This window comes from Melanostigma gelatinosum, assembly GCF_949748355.1.
Source record: "Melanostigma gelatinosum genome assembly, chromosome: 1".
Lineage (NCBI taxonomy): Eukaryota > Metazoa > Chordata > Actinopteri > Perciformes > Zoarcidae > Melanostigma > Melanostigma gelatinosum.
In genome coordinates, this window is record NC_136634.1 from 24,217,716 (window position 1) to 24,235,388 (window position 17,673).

Genomic DNA, 17,673 nt, shown 5'->3' on the forward strand with positions numbered 1-17,673 from the left:
AATATTCAGCAGCCTCCACATTCAGAGGTCATCGGACACAGATTTCTATCCGAAGCAAAGTTCTCAGAGCTGCTGAGGAGGGGCAGCAGGGCAGGGTACTCGCAAGGACATGTTGTGTGAGCTAATTTCCCTCTCAGATTCTGAGCGGAGCTGAGGCGTGACAGCTGTTTGTTTTGGCAGGCCATCAGCCCGAACAGAGCAGCAGCAATGTCCCCAACTCACATTCGTTATTGCTAATATGAGAGTTGAACAGAACCCGACCTCAAACACGGACACACGCGTTGGATTGTTCCCTGTGAAAGACACTTCACGAGCTCATCTGTGCACAACTGAAGCGCAGTGGAACGAAGGACGCTCGGGTTGTTTTTCTGCTTTTCTCTGTTCATGCTGAATATTCTTCCAGGATCCCGTGGATGTTTGGATTTTCAACAACTAAATACTGTAAATACGTTGCTGAAGGGCACACTGTATATTTTAGCACTTTAAATGCATGTCAACAAAAGCAGAAAGAGCCAAGATTTGATCTTCTTTATTCAATAATACTTTGTGGAGATGAAAGAAGAAACCGTATAATATAACACCATCGATGCACAATGACGTCATTAGGCCGATTTATCTATTTTAATGATTGTTTTTCAGACCTTTCATTCTGTTGACTCATAGTTACTCAAGTTGAGTTTGTGCAGACTATAAAGTAACCTTGTTAAAAACAGATCAAAGAGGATGTTATGTTATATACCCATTGACATTGGCTTCTATTTTACATCCATTGATTATTTCTTCTGCTCCCCTATACATTTATTTTCACACTCCATGGTCTCTGCACAAGCTCTTAGCAACTTTATTTCACCTGCCAGTTGCTGAACTCCTGCCATTCAGACCCCAATGCCATTCGCTGTGCAACAGCTCTGTGGTGGTCTTCTTTTCATACCCACCGACGTAGGATTGACGAGTGCTTTTGGCTCAAACCTCCCCCGCCTGTCTCTGCCCACAATGTCTTTCTTTTTAGAGGTTAAAAAAAAACACCGAACTCGTGAAAATGATTGCCTGCCACAGAAATGTCCTCTCCTGATGCTTTGAAATCTAAAAAGCTTTTAAAGATTCTGAAAAACAAGTTATTTCAGAAGGTTGCCACAAATGTTCTGTTTCACTCTGTGTGATTAACCTTTTCTATTGTAACCTGTCAGCATGGGGCAACCTTGGAAATGTCCTGAAGAGCCAGGGCGAGATGGAGGAGGCTGAGCAGGCGTACAGAAATGCCCTCTATTACCGCAGCAACATGGCTGACATGCTGTATAACCTGTGAGTTCGTGTTTCATCATACTGCTGTGTTGTACTTTACATTATCCTTAATGCTCACGTTCGTTCGCCGCTGCTGAGTTTCTTTGTGTCTCCGCTCCTGGCTGGTTGAATGACTCGGGAGTGTGTCGAACAAATGGACACGTTCTCATTTTACATGCGTGGGTCCATTGATCAGAGCAGTTCTCTCAGAGGAAGTGCCGTCTTGTCTTGTATTCCCCGGAGGGCTGTCTGTCTGACAGGGTTATTAATGATGCTGTCTTAGCCTGAGGGCCAAACACAAAACATCCACAGCCAACACTCAATGTGTGCTCAAGTGTCTGCGGTTTGTTGAGATCTAAATCTTCCTCTTCACTTGTATCAGCTGCTTTTTTACAGAGGCCTTTTTAACTTTCAAACATCTCCTCCTTTTGAGTTCTTGAAAGCTCTAAACTGCTTGTGCCGTCTTTCCTTTTGTCTGTTTCAGCGGTTTGCTGCTACAGGAGAGCAACAAGTTCTCAGAGGCACTCCACTACTATAAGTTGGCCATTGGGAGCCGGCCAACTCTGGCTTGTAAGTACAGCTCTTTATTTATTTTTTTTATTGACAATCTCCAGCTCTTGTGGTTGCGGCTGCGCTGTGTCCAGGCAACAGGGAACAACGGCCGTGGCTATGTGAAGGGAGAGGAGTAGGTGGCAAAGGGCAGTGGGTGTGCGACTGAATTCAACATTCAACACAGCCGTCTGACTGCCTTTCAAAGCCAAAGCCGTGTCAACAGACCAAGCAACTGCATGATGTCATTTAATATGAATTCAGGCCATTAGTCTCTCATTTCACATCATCCCTCCCACGATCACTGCGTCTACTATGTTCTCCCAGTTCCTCTTCCTCTCTGTCCCGTGAGATTTTGCTGTCGGTACGTTTTTCATACGCTGTCACCTTCAGCAGGTTGATTTAGAACAAATGGCTCACAATCTTACCTGATCATGCAATAAATGAGCTCCCCGTTGTTCTGGGCGTCAGTCAATGGCAGGTGAACAGAGAATCTTAAAATGTCTCCTTCCTTCCCTGGATTAATTATCCACCTCATCAAGATCGCGGTAAGACGAGAACATTTCCATTCAGCGTGCAATTATCCAATCTGTTATAGCCGATAACGAGCTTAATTAGTTACCTCAAGCGGCAGACATGTTCGAGGCAGGATGTTAATGTGACGGTTAAAAGCGTTTCTCAAGGTTGAACCATTACTCGCTGACTAATTGGGAGCTAACTAGTGAAAACTGTAGCGTTTTTTTTTATTGAATATTCAGAGCGAGGCTGTTTTTGTGATAAAGTGCTGTTGATTTGTGACACATTTGCTGCATACAGAAAATCAGTTTAAAAGAGCAAATTCCTAATTTCTTTTGTCAATCCGTTGTGTTTCTTATCTGTTCTGCTTTCATTGCAAATCCATGCAATGGGGAAAAAAAAGCCCATTTATCGTGACCATCTAATGCAACACCATGTAGCAACGATGAGACTGTGAGGAGTAAGGATGTGGAGATACAACAATGTGAGCTTTTAAGATAACAAATCCCAAAGACAAGAAGCGGAAGAAGACCACTTGTTTGATCGGAAGAAAAAAAGGCTGTTTGGTTCTCAGCCCCCCCCCCCCCCCTTTAAACTTGATTACACGTCAACACCCTATAGAAGAGCCCTCCAGATTGATCTTCTGTAACAAGTTAATTTATTCCAACAACCAGACATGACAGAGTTGTTTAGAGAGGCAGGTCCGCAGAGATTAATTACTCTCACCGCTGCGTATTGATTATTAGTGTCTGACCACTCAAGGAAAAAGTTTAACAAGCATCCAAAGTATCCCACAGGATGCACACGCAACGGCCAAATACACAGTGAAGCATTACAAAGAGCAACAGTGGTTTATTGTTCCACCTCAGATGTGGAATGTAGAAATAGCCATTACTCATCTTTTCAGCACCATTGATCTGTGAGGATGCAGGTCAGTGAGAGACACTTCTGAGAAGGAAATTACCATTTGGGGGAAATGGTTATATTGTTAGATTTGGCGGAACAGGTTCTTCTCTTTGAGGAAGCTCTCCATAAGTCCAAGCAGCAAGGTTTCTACTTAATTAACTGAACCCTACTTAATAAACACATAAATATTGTCTAGTTAAATCAACAGTACAAAAAAATGCACCACACATGGAGGAGGTTGGGCGTTGTGGAGGAAGCTGCAGTCGTGGAAGTTGTAGGCATGAAGTCAGGTTTACAGTGTACGCCTCCGTGAATCTGGTTGAACGTTACTGGCGCTCAGCCAGGACTCACGCTATTGTCCACGTTTTCTTTCCCCAACAGCGGCCTACTTGAACACCGGCATCATCCTGATGAATCAGGGTCGCCTAGATGAGTCCAAGCGCACCTTCCTGACCTGCGCCGACATCCCCGACGAAAACCTGAAGGACCCCCACGCCCACAAGAGCTCAGTCACCAGCTGCTTGTACAACATGGGCAAGCTGCTCCACGAACAGGGACACCAGGAGGTAAACGTCGATTTCACAGTTGTGCATTTCAAAAATATTTCAGCGTGCTGGGCACTTTCTTGGCAGGCGTAGTACTGTTGACGGGACTGTGATCATTTGACGTAAATACAGAGATATACACATGTCAGACCTAGCTATGTGCTGAGTTACTCTCATTTCCTTCACTTACATATTTGTTTTCAGTACGTTGAGATAGGATGAGTCAGTCGATATGTTATTTGTTGGTGATGGACCCAAAGAAGACAATCCTCGGGCTGTTTCTAACTCATGAACTCTCTTTCATGCCTCTGAAGACCCACAGTGCTGGCTAAAGTCACCGTTTTTCCAACGCTGCACATTTATACTGTACATAAGCACCGATTCAATCAGGATCGAAGCAGCACAACTGCAGATTCAATAAGGGCTTTTTCGTAAATTGTTGGCATGCCGGAAGAAGAGAGCAGTCCCACTTCCTCCGGTCTTTAACCGCAACATTTCAGCTTCAGCAATAAAGTAGCTCCAGCTCCTTCTACCATTTAAATTCGGAGGGACTCTGAGGTGAATCGCTGGACCTACACGCTATACATCCCAGCGTCAAATGTGTGGCGCCGCTCTAGTCCTTTTAACAGCCGTGACTCTGCGGATAGGCCCTTTCTGCTCGATTCTGTATGAAGCAGCCTCCCAGCGACCCCCAATTCCACGCTGTGTATTCACAGTGTCAGGGCCCCGGCTGCAGGGGAGGGATGACTGGTTACCGCCGCGCCAGTTCCTCTGGCTGGGTCTCTAATGCAAACATCCCCCGCCTTCTCTTTTTTTTATTTTTGTGTTATTTGTTTCATTCACAGGAGGCCCTCACAGTGTTTAAAGAAGCAATACAGAAAATGCCAAGACAATTTGCACCACAGAGCCTCTACAACATGATGGGTAAGAGCTGCTTTTGTTTTACAATAACGAGCATAAATGCTGTCGTTTTTAAGTCCACGAAATAGAACAGTCAGCGGTATTTAGGAGTCAAAGTTTATTTTGGAGTATTATGGAACAATTGGCTGCTGTACCTCATTCATTTTTGTTTGACTTTGTTGTGCTCGGTCCCTTTAAACAAATAACTATTTATTTTCTTCCGGACAGGCAGCGTTTTAACTGAGCCAGACTTTTAATGAGAATTAATGGATTACTAATTACAAGTAAGACCACTGCTTACAGCCCCATTAGCTGTTTTACACTTGCAGCTTTGACTGTGGGGTAGCATTAGGCTCACTAACACCCACTGTGGAGCAGGGATCTTCCACACTTTTGGGAATTTGCCCCAAAAACATAAGTTGAAATCAGTTGGATAAGTTAACACAAAACCAATAGAATGGTTGTTGTCTGTGATTCTAGAAAGCTGGGGCTTAGCTTCAGCCCTTTCTTGTTCGATATGAAGATGAAAACTAGGTTACGCTCACTCTAGCGTTCTGCAGCCTGGTGTTTAGGTTAAGCCAGTGGCGGGCCGTGCATTTTATACCCGGCCCTTCGCTGCTGTCCTGCGGTTGAACCACCTAACCTCATGATTACGCCGCAGCTACGGTTATTATTTGTTTCGTGTAAAAATGAAGCTCAACACCTGTAAATATGCTAACTGCAGAGTGCAGACACATGAACACTGCGTCATTAACGGACAATGCGTTAAAAAAAACTGCCGCGCTAAAACATGCATTCCACCGCACACTGATTCATTCAAATATCATTCACATCAGAGGGAACGATGTACACCATAGACACATTAACAGAGTAGAAACGAGCCATGGGACGATCACTCGTTCCAAGAAATACACGAAACCGTAGTTCTTGTTACTGACGGATTTATTCGTCAACACCGAGAGGGAAAATGAGTCCACTTGGAAACACATGAATCTTTAAAGATGATCACTTAAACACTTGAACTTAAACTTAACTTTAACACTTTGCGCGGAGTATATAGACTTCTGCCGCTTCACGTGTCTTCTTGTTGCTGTGTACCAACTAAATGTGTCCCCAGAGCAACATTGGACGTAACAATATATCCTATCACATATAAAACCAAACAAAAATCCATCTTCATAAAAACAAGTTGTACAGATAATGATATATTAACATATTAAAGCTACTGCAGATGTAAAAACAAATGCAGTTGACTTACGAGAGCTGCTGTTCACTGTTTAAAGACAAAGTCCATCCACCTTTCTTTGTTTCGGTTGTTCAGTGCATCCGTGCGTTTTAGTTCCAGTAAGAAGTCATTCTCGATTCATGGACGCCAGTGAAGACAGTCGAGCCTCCCCAGTTGTATTTCTTGAATAGGTGTAATGCGTTTGGCATGGTCACCGCCCAACACGTCAGGCTAGCCCACTGACCAATCACGTATGGGTAAGCCAGCTAGCAGGCTCTGACACGTCAAAGAATACCCCCAACATGTCAAACTAAAGATCTGATTGGTTGAAGACTATGACAATCAACAATATCGTCCCCATTCATTTGAACTGCACATGGATGCACTTGAGAGTCTGCAGGCCTCGGGCCTCTCTTCTTATCTAGAGACACAGACGAGAGATCTGATTGGATAAAAGCTCGATTAAAACAAGCAGCACTGGAAGCAGAGCAACTGAGGAAGACAGTAGCTGTGCAATGAGAACATAAGATAATGGGGAAAACAATTACAATGCATGTAGTGTATTTATGAAAAATTATTAAATTATGAAATAGATATAACTTTGTGATTCTGTCTAGGCCAGCAGAGAAGCCCTTGCACTGGGTTAAGCCCACGGAAAAAGTTTCAATGAGTGCTAGAATAAAGTAGATTGTCAAAAAAAATCTGACATCAAACAAACAACCATTTATATCAGTGAAGTCGTTCTTTAACAAATCGAACCCGACTTAATGCCGCTAAACTGCGTTTTGAGACAGTAGTCAGCTTCATAATATGTTAAACAGAGTTAATTTGCTTTTCACTGTAATATAACAAGCCAGCTTGTTATATTACAGCTGTAGAACAGCTGCTTTCAGGCTCATTATATCTGCTTTCTCCTTGCTTTTTTTACTCTTTTTTTTCTCTCTCTCCGTCTCCGTCCTGCTTTGTTTCTCTCTCACTCACGCACATGCAGCTGCTTACACACACACACACACACACACACACACACACACACACACACACACACACACACACTCGAAACCTGGGATGTCTGTAATCCAGACTTGGTAGTGCCACGGGTTCGCTTACATGTTGGCAAAATGCATTTTGACAGAGCTCCCGAGATTATGTCAAAATGTTGTTGAAAGCTCCAGTCAGCGTTAAGGAGCAGCGCTGCGTCTGTAATGGAGGCACTGAGCCAGAGATCTGTGATGTCTGCAGCATCGTCTTGTTTCACTCGCTGAATTTGCGCATTTGGCACACCTGCTCATACACGCCTCCAGCTTTCGCTCGCTGCGCTGCTCTGATGCTGTTTGTCAGACGCCAGGCAGCAGAAGCTTTCATCAGAGGCTTTCATCAGAGGCAGACCTGGGTGGTAATCTGCACCCTGCTGGTCTCGCTCCAACACTCTCTGGTGGGGCCGAGGAATGTTCCACTCCGAGGGGCTGCTTTTCAGCTCCTCTGATTCAATGCCACTTCTAATTGCACGTTGATGTTTGTGCTAATCTCATACAGACGTCTTGCTGCCGCGAGCGCGAGGCGAGTCATTTTGCCACGTTTAAAGCCACGAACTAATGAAGCGGTCGTGTCAAAACAGTCGTCACGTTGGAGCAGGTGGGGGGGACAAACTGGCTATTGGAATATTGGAAGCTTAAAAATAAATCTCTATTTTACAACAATATGGAGATCCTCTACTGCAGGGGTCTTCAACGTTTTTCAGGCCAAGGACCCCCAAACTGATAGAGAGATGGAGCAGGGACCCCCGACTATATATATTGTATACAATTGTGTTTTATATTAAATTGGCCTCGTGCCATGTATAAACATACCTCTTTATTGTGCATTCAATACTAAGCTATTCAAATAATACACAGGTTCATATGTCCATGTTTTTATTTTAAACATGTGCAAGGTACAGTGAGTAGAGAGGCCGTGCTACTGCCATTCATAAACATACCTTGTCAGCTGATATACCAATGCCAATATCAACATTGTCTGTCAATTGCATGATAATCATGCATACAAGCTATTCAAATTGATGTTTTAATTTTAAACATAATGTGGAAACGAAAAATGAGTGATGGCCTATTAGTGCCACTGCCATGCATAAAGATACCTGTTATCTTGCATACAATACTGAACTATTACAATGATGGACAGATTCATGTTTAGAGATTTTTTTATTATTTTTATTATCTAATTAACCAAATATTTCACGGACCCCCCTGTTGAAGACCTCTGCTCTAATCCATTCTGTTGCTCTATTTGATGTTAGCTGGTGACAAGGACATTTGCGACAATGTAGCTACAACTTTATGGATTTCCAACACTTAAATCTGAAACATCAGGCTGTACTGATGGATATCATCTTGAAAATATATTCTCATGTATCGCATTACATCTCAAGGGGGGAGGTGGATACACACTTGTGCGTTAAGCGGTATTAATACACAGCGGTATTGCTCATTGGCAGGGAAAGGGGAATGTGTGTTTTCAAATCATGAAAAAGGTCCCAGAGCTGCGATTAGGCGTGGGACACCTGTTTCCTATGAGGGAAGAGATTAGACCTAATCCTCTCAGAATTAAAGTGTCGGTCCACTCCAGTCCAAACAACTTGTCTGCTCCAGTTCTCGTGAAATTTTACCACAACTGGTGTACATTCAGTTTCTTTCCCTAAATATGTTACGATGTTGACTTTAACTGTGTTGTGTTCAATCCCCAGCCGCCGCTGTTGTCAAATTCCTGCAGTAACACACGTGTTGTTGGATGGCTATGAAAGAGAGGGTATTGTTTTTTCAGCTGCAGGCAGAGGGGTCAGATGGTGGGGGAGGTATCCCATGATGTCTGACAGATCAGGGAGAGTGAGGGAGTGTGTTATAGGCCCAGTGTATTCTCCCATAGTTTTTAACTCACACACTGAACTTTGCTCATTTCACTTTTTAGGAAATAAAAACCCTGACGGCGGCTTGAGGTATTCATTACATGACTGGGTATCAAAGATTTGCTTTTGTGAAAGACAGAAAGTCCATTTATTTTTGCATTGTGGCACTCTGAAACAAAGGCATCTGCATTCTTTCCGTTTAGTGCCAGGCATCATACAAGTAAACGTATAATTTGATGAAAATACAACATGCGGTTGAGACTGAGAGGCCCTCTGGGTTGGGCTTTGGTCTCGCTGCTGCATCGCTCAGCTGAACAATGGGAAGATGTGTGATGTCTTAACCTCTCGACAGCTTGACCCCTGACTGGACGCTCACTTTGCTCCCACAGGAGAGGCCTACATTAGACTGAACAAGCTGACCGAGGCTGAACACTGGTACAGAGAATCCCTGCGAGCCAAGCCGGACCACATTCCTGCACATCTCACCTATGGCAAACTACTGGCTATGACGGTGAGACTTTAAATTTCGTCCTCGCTCGTTCTACCTTTGAGGCGAGACACTTTTTTCCCTTTGAAAGAAGAAATGACATATTCTTTTTCTCATGGATATTTTTTGCCGACTGTATCAAAGCGGTGACGTTGTCTAAACATTTTGTTTCCCTGAACCGCTTCTCATTCTCTGCCTGTGCTCACTCTCCTTTTTATTACACTCTTTCATCAGTCCTCTGCAGCTCTTTACTGATAGTTCCTAATGTCCTTCTCAAGTCTCTACAGTTAATCAATAGTGTGTGGGTGAGAGAGAGGGAAACGATTGGAAGATAGTGGGCATGAGAGAGAAGGTTATCACGTTGTGTTTCTCAAGATGCTCCTGTCTGAGCTGGGAATAGGACTTCCTGATTTAAAAACCTTGTCCTAGCAGCCTGTTGTTTTGGTCCTGTAGTGTTTTAAAGAAGTAGCTCAAAAAGCTGCATTCACAACTTTGAACCTACAGATATCAGGCATTTGGCATGCTTGTAACGTTGCTCTCCAAAATAAAGAATTGAAATATCTAAAGAAACAAATCAGCATCTGCCCAGCATTTTCCAAGACGGAGATAATATCCTGTCAGGGTCGCTCAGCTGACCTGTGTTTCAATAACCAAAGAAAGTGCCGTCTATGCGGGGAAGGTCTCGGGGGCAGAAACGGTTTCCAGCGTCGCCGGGTTGACGAGGAGGTGGTCACGTGGTCGGCTCGTACAGTCGTCCGTTAAAGATCGCAGGTAGATCGGCGTATTTGGAGTAGATGCTGACCGAGGGGAGCAGTTAGAGCTGAGAGAGACCGTCGGAAGAGAAATAAACAAATTCGAAGAAGAGTTGCACAGAAGGTCAGAAGGAGGGTGGAGGCCCTTCTCTTCAGCTCGTACGCCTCTCTCACACAGTCTGGGCCCTAATGAAGAGACGGCAATGTGTTCGATAGCCTGCGGCAGCAGCTGGAATTCCACAGAGAGGCCGGAGTCTTCCTGGCCCGTCCCTTTTCATTTCCCTTATGGAAACACAGTCTTCTTTTTATTTGTCGTCTTTCCAAAATTATGAGTTTTGTGTTTCACAACTGATATCCGTGGAAGATTTTTGCTCGCACATTGGTTCCAGAAACTGGCTGGAAAATCCAAGATTTAACAATTTTTGTCAGTTTTTATATCAGAGCTTTACTTTAAGCCTATAGGAAGGAATAGTGTGGCGTTTTGGGAAATATGCCTGTTTTCTTTCCTGCCGAGAGCTCGATGAGAAGATTAATACCGCTCTCATATCTGCACATCAAATATGAAGCTACGGCCAGCAGCTGGTTAGCTCTTAGCTTAAGGATTGGCTCTGTCTACAACAAAAATCCACCCACAAGACTACTTCTTGGCAAGGATTGGCAAGTGACTTCTGGCTATAACACATAAAATATATGCATAAAAAGACATTTAGGGAAATGCACTTGTTCGTGTGATTAAAAAAGTGTGACATTTGGCTTTGTTGCGGAGAGTTAGATGAAGCTTGATACCACCCTCATGTCTGTACAGTAAATATGAAGCTACCACCAGCAACATTAGCTTAGCTTAGCATTAAGACTGGCGAGAAGAGAAAACAATTGGACTGTCTCTGTCCAGCAAAAAGTTCACTTATTAACATGTTAAATCTTGGTTCTTAAATCCACACAAAGGTGTAAACAACTAGGCAGGTCTTGTTGTCTTTGGAGAGTCTTACAGTCTTTATGCTAAGCTAAGCTAAGCTGCACATACAGGAGAGTGGTATTAATCGTTTCATCTAACTAATTTCATCTAATTTGATAATTGTGTAGATTCTTCCTCATGTGTGTCATAAATGCGTGGCTCAATCATTTCATTGCATCGCGTATCGTCTGTGAAGAAGTCTTAATGTTGTAGTGTAGATCATTGTGTTCAAATGAAATAGAGCTCCAGCACCATACTAGATTGATGTTCCCATCCGTAGACAGTAGGGGTGTAACGGTACGCGTATTGAACCGTTCGGTACGAGGCTCACGGTTCGGTACGCATGACTAACCGAATACGTTTGGAAAAAAAAAATGAAAAAAATAAAAAATAAAACTTTTTTTTTTTTTTTTTTTAAACCTTTATTTAACCAGGTAGTCCCATTGAGATTAAAAATCTCTTTTGCAAGATATAAGTAACAATACAAGATGTAAGTAACAATACTACATAACATTAAGGAGCAGTTTTTGTTTTTTATGCTGATGTGTTGCTAAGAAGACACCCCAGAAGATGGGTCACTCAGGTATAGTTCCATCATTGTTCAAAGTCAAAGAATAACTTCATGATGTTAGTTGTAATCAATAAATATATTTTAAAATCAAGTACATTTCTCTGGCATTTATAGTTTTCTACTGTACCGAAACGTACCGAACCGTGGCTCCACTGTATCGTACCCAACCCAACCGTGAGTTTTGTGAACCGTTACACCCCTAGTAGACAGACTAATGGTCAGCTTGAAGAATAGTTCAGCTGACACCACAGACAAAAGTCGCTTGTGAAGCTGACGTGAGTTCCGCTCTGTATACAAAAGCCATCGGATATATCAAAGACGATCTGAAACCCAACGCTGTCAGTGAGGACAGTCAACAGGAACAACACTATTCTTTAGAGGGCAGTGTTCAGACTCGGTGAAGTGGACTCGGGGAAGTCGGGGCCGTTAAGAGAAACTCATTTCATATCAGAAAGTGTTATTGATTTTGGAGGAAAGTAGAGCTCAAACCTGCAGGGATGAATCTCTGTAAATCTCTGAGCGTGATGAATGGTGAGCCCTCGTGATTCTGTGAGTGCACATAATGCCAAAGGAACTTAGTTGTTTGCACAAGCTTAAGAGCCTCTTTATCCATAAGAAAAACATGGAATGCATTGGAAAGTTTCTACAAATGAATTCAAAGTTAGGGTACCACTTCATGTATTCTCTTCCTGTTGTAGCTATGGCCTCTGTGCCTGATGACAACGTCATTTAAGTGTGATCAAAACCAGCGCAGGATGTTGACCTGCCCAACAGCCCCCTCTCCTTTCTACCCCTATACTCCCGCACTCATTGTGGCACCACTGTGAGTGATGAAGAAACTTTAGATACCGTCAGGGTTTTCTTTTTTTTGAGGTTCAGATCCCCCGTGGGGGAGGTGGAGAGACTTCGAGATGGGGCTTGGCAGCAGGGTCAGAGAAGGGTGAGGGGAGGACGGTGGAGCTGAACTGGTTACAGAGAGCAACAAGTTGCTGTGATTTGTGGATGTGGGGAGGAAGGGAGAGTTAATAACCCAGATCAGTATCGTCCTCCCCCCCTGCTTCGCTGACCCCTCCACGCCGCCGCTGACACCCCCGGAGATCAGGATGTGATTCGGGCTCTCGTCACAAACCCGCGGGTCAGAGATGGACCCGGCCGTCCCCGATGCTTGCAATATTGGTTTCAGTCATCTACTTGTCATTTCCTCAGCTAATACGATGCAGGCGTCACTCATAATCACCTCGGCGTCCACAGAGCCCCGGCTGCATCTGCAGTTTATCTGATGTTATCAGGAGGTTTGAGGGTGTCAGGCACGCACTAATATTCTCAGCGTGTGTGTGACAGAAGGGAGGATAGTGTATCCACACAACGAGCTGACTCGAATGAGAAGTGGATATATTTAATGGAAAGTGTGGTTTGAAGGGTGGTTGGTATTTTGTTATTGACTTCCTATATTATTTTTGTGTTTTCCAATTAACTCACATTGGGTTGGAAGCATTGGCGTGATTGACGTTGCTGAGAAAAACAACAACAAGACGATTGAGCATCAGTGCTGGTTGGGTTTCATGATTTTTCATGGAGACATACAGGTGAGCCAAATGCGTTGTAATCCAATAATTTGAAGATGAAATACAATGCAGTTGGCTGTGTTTAAAAAAAACAACAACGATACAACAGCAACTGTAACAAATTGCCTCTCTAGGGATTAATAAAAACTGCAATAGGATGAGAATAGAGCAACTTGTTACTTCTTGAGTTCCTAACTGCCATATATCTTACTCTGGGCATGATGTCCATTAATATACTTAGACGTGTCATAGTATAAATCCGCAGACCACTTACAACTGCTCAACTCACTTCAATGTGTGAAAGCTTTATTCTGAGGTTTAATAAATAGACGAAGGCCTCTGTTATTATAAAACCAGCTGGCCCTCAAACTTACACATTCCTACATCTGTGAATATGAGTACAAAAATACACAGCGAGGATGCTTTTCAGCCTGGAACTGTGATCGCTACTTGGACACCATCAACTCCACTAAACATATACTTAGCCCAGGCTTGATTTTCCGCAGCATCAAGGGAAACCCCACTCATATATTTACATTCGAAAATTATGTATTTATTGAATCCTCAGCCCACTGAAAAGGTATACGCTGGACTAAGTGGATGTCATTATTGCTACTCTGCACTGATTGGATTTGAGCCCATTCTTTCGATTTGACTAAACTGAAGCATTTGCTGTATTTCACGCTGAGTTTATATACATTATTTCTCCTGGCTTATGCAATTTGATCCTCCATCATTTTTGACGATTTTGAATTTTCTCTCAAGCGTTTAAAGGACTTGACACAACTCCAATTTACCAATATACTTTGTTTTATTCATGCAAAGGCATCCTCTTGTAGTGAAACACACACTAATGGCTGCATTGTCAATGCTAAAACATCAGCCGTTAGAGATGAGTGTGTATTGTTAATTGTTGATCAGATGGTATCTGGTGCCCTACCGAGAGCAGGGATGTGACAAAGTCCCAGCTGGCACCACGATTGGCCAGCTGCTCTGTTCCGTTTGAGCTATGATTGGTTACGTGTCACAGTCTGAAGGACCTGAGGGAGCTCTTCAGCTCCTCAGGCCTTCAGTGATGCTTCTCTTCATCATGCTATGCTCACCCTCCCTGTATGGATTCTTTTATCCGTCTAAAAGCTGGTGCAACACACAGATTTAAAAAAAACTGTGTGTGTGTGTGTGTGTGCGCCATGCACCTCTGTGCTTGTGTGAGCCTAAAGATCCCTATAGATACTGTATATGATCACCCTCAACATTTCTGTCTCTTTCCTCTCCTCTCGCTCCATTTCCACCCTCTGCCTTGCTTCACAGCACTCAGGGCCACACACTGCCAGTCTGTGGTCATGCTCTGGAAGCGTTACTTGCACGGATAAAAGTGTGTCATGAATGAGCCTGTTCTGCTGTGCCAGGCCTGACAGCGTGCACTTTGACAGGACGACACACGAGCTTGAAAGAAACAACACTTGCGGTCCATTTATCAAGATTTATTGTGAAAGTAGGTCTGCGGCTTGGAGAGGGACATTAGCTATACTGGAAGATATTTTTGCTGTTGAGTGCAGCATTTTTATTGTGAGTAGTTTTGAGGAGCAGTTGAAACAATAATGACGCCGTTTCATTCGTCCCTCTCAGGGGCAGAAAACAGAAGCGGAGAGGTACTTCCTGAAGGCCATCCAGCTCGATCCCGCAAAAGGCAACTGCTACATGCATTATGGTAAGTACCCAGTTTTTTTGGGTTTTTTTTACCTTTACCTGTCTATCTTTAAATCCTCAAATATATTATTTGTCAATTCAACACATACATGATGCACTCGAGCACAAAGGCAGGAACTTCCACAGCTTGGCAGGTTGTTGGCTGACCCCTTTGCCATCTCTTCCCCTGATCAGTCACTGTGTCAGTCTGTACGTGGTCAGTGTAGATCCCATCGGCAGAGGACGATTTCCTCAGATTGTTCTTTGATTTGATGAAAATCTCTTAGCTTACATTATTTACATACGACTTGAAGTTGCAGCGTTACTTCTTTTTTAATATTTTAATATTGATTTTGAATAAGCCGACGAGTTAAATACTTCCGTCATTTAAAACCTTGTCTGTCTGAAGCAGCATTTTACGATGAACTGAAGTGCGAGCTCGCTGCCGTTGCACCAGCTTGCATGTGACATTTAAAGCCATCAATACACCAGGTGGATGGTGGAGTTTTTGCATTTTCCCGAAGTACTTTATTATGTCTAAGTTGTCCCCTTTAAAGGTTAATGACTCATTTCAGAGGCAAAGAACGGAATATAGATAGACGTGCAATTGATGAATGATTAAAGGTGGAGCATCCCCGTGATGCAAACTGATTTCTTATTGGCTCAGACACAAACCATCAATTTATTACAGTACCTTATTCTGATCAGGACTGGCTGCTAGAAGTTGTGTTGTTGATAGTTGCTGACCAGAAAAACCCAAAAGCTCAAGTTCCCCACTGTACTGTACTGGATCTTCCAATATTCCCTTAAAAGTCCCGCTGTTACATGATTAACAAAGGATTACAGTATCAAAGTCTGTATACATAGCTTTGTAAATTATAAAAACATTCCACCCTCTGAAGACTCACTTTACATCCGTCTCTCACCTTAGGCCTGTACTCATGGCTCCAGTTTCATCCGCAGTTATTAAGGAAAATATGCTTATGGTTCACAGTGGTTTAGCCTCCTGGTACAGTAGTGGGGCTAACCAAAGTCAACAGGGTATTCATTCCTCTCTAAAGCTGGCCCTGACCAAGCGGTCCGCCCTCTGTTCAGAGCCCTGTCGGGCTTCCACGATCCCGGCTCATTCTGCGGGTCCACAGAAGTCGACTCCAAACGCAGCCGCACCCGTAATAAGGCTCAAACCTTCCGCCAGGAACAGTTTCATCTGAAAGAAACCGATCTATCGAGGCCGGCTAACCCTGAACAAATGAGTCTGAGAGACGGCCGAAGAGCGACGGTACGTTGCACTCATATCTAGTGTCGGCGTGTTATTTCAGGGGCAGGCCGGGCTGTTGCTCTACCAGGGCCAAAGGCAACACTTGTGTATCCCTCTGTGCCTCCGCAGGGATCCCTCAGCGTTTTTGTAACGGTAGTGCTGTTCTCTCCTGCCGTGCCAGGTCAGTTTTTGTTGGAAGAGTCGCGGCTGCTGGAGGCCGCAGAGATGGCGGAGAAAGCCGCACGCCTCGACAGCAGGGAGTTTGACGTGGTCTTCAGTGCAGCCCACATGCTCAGGTGAGTGTTTGACCGGAACGATTCTGTAAAGACACTCCATGTGCTGTGATTCATTCTTTGTCGATGAGACGGCTCGGGCCACAGTTTTCCATGGTTGAGTAGAAAGGTGTGTGTGTGTGTGTGTGTGTGTGTGTGTGTGTGTGTGTGTGTGTGTGTGTGTGTGTGTGTGTGTGTGTGTGTGTGTGTGTGTGTGTGAGAGAGAGAGAGAGAGAGAGAGAGGGAGGTCTACTGTCTGCACGGGTTATCCAGGGGGGCTTACACTGCTCCTCAGCCAGTGTGATTTACTTGGCTGTACTTTGTAATCCTCTTTTCTCGCCGCACCGCCAGCCGGAGAGAACTGCTGGTTTGTCTTTGCATGCTGTGCAGCTATGTTTCTTCACGCGCTCACTCTCACTCTCGCTGTACCCCTCTCTCACTCCCGTCTCACTCTTTCCCCCGCTCGGCCTGGCTCATGTTGGAAAGTCAGCTTCCAAATCAGCGCAAGGCTCAGCTGATGAGCTTTAGCAGCCGCACAAGCTGTTGTGTTTCTGAACAAAAGCCATGAGTGGGAGTTTGTAAATACAGCGATGTGCCAACTGACAGTCTGCTGCCCCACTGACTGAATAAACCTACAAAACGATGACCCTGTGGAGAGATTTCCTCCTTTAAACACATCAAAGGCCACTGAAGGCTTTTTTATTTTGGGACATATACATATTCTCTTTCTTGCAGCGTTAGGTGGGAAATTTGACACCGCTCTCAAATTTGCCAACTTTTATGTGGATGTCCAATCAGTGCTGACGGCAAATATAGTCTTCTGAAGCAATAAACCCCCAGTGCGTGCTATATTGTCAGAGAAAGCTGATTTCTCCTGCTGAGAAGCCGTGCCGGCTGTGCCTACATGCACCAGGACGCATTGCGTGCAAGTGGCGAGTTTGCATGAGTCTGATAAATAAACATGTTTACATCGAACAAATAAAGGGTTAATTGCCTTGTTAACACATTGTAAAACACTTCAAATTGGACTGTGGGAAAGAAAACAAATATCACCAAAACTATTAGTCTGTTAGTCTTTCCACTATTCCAACAATCATCTTGATCATGATTATCTTTTTCTACTCATTCCATTGATATCGCATGGCAATAAGCAGCTGCCTGTAAAACCTAATCTGTCATATTTACACTTCTCGATCTTGGTTCAGATTAAACAAAAGCTTTCTGCATCGAGAGCCTCTTCCATGGCCCAGACCCCTGTCAGCTAAAGAGAGCTTCATGCAATGCTCGGGCTGGACGGTTCTCT

At 43.9% G+C, this 17,673-nt stretch overlaps 1 protein-coding gene across 3 annotated transcripts in view; it reads left to right on the plus strand.

Annotated features, from left to right (window-relative positions):
* LOC306782164 (protein O-mannosyl-transferase TMTC2-like) overlaps positions 1-17,673 on the plus strand; it is a 106,075-nt gene that overhangs the window by 76,437 nt on the left and 11,965 nt on the right. The window contains exons 4-10 of one of the 3 annotated variants that reach the window (XR_013772255.1): positions 1,188-1,302; positions 1,766-1,851; positions 3,634-3,818; positions 4,643-4,721; positions 9,211-9,332; positions 14,781-14,862; positions 16,285-16,394. Coding sequence is in view for 2 of the 3 variants with exons in the window: in XM_079275396.1 (XP_079131522.1) it covers positions 1,188-1,302; positions 1,766-1,851; positions 3,634-3,818; positions 4,643-4,721; positions 9,211-9,332; positions 14,781-14,862; positions 15,936-16,051 (785 nt within the window). In the remaining variant the exon portion in view is untranslated. Of the gene's footprint in view, positions 1-1,187; positions 1,303-1,765; positions 1,852-3,633; positions 3,819-4,642; positions 4,722-9,210; positions 9,333-14,780; positions 14,863-15,935; positions 16,076-16,279; positions 16,395-17,673 lie in introns of those variants that run through there. The other 2 variants (XM_079275395.1, XM_079275396.1) reach the window with 2 other exon arrangements.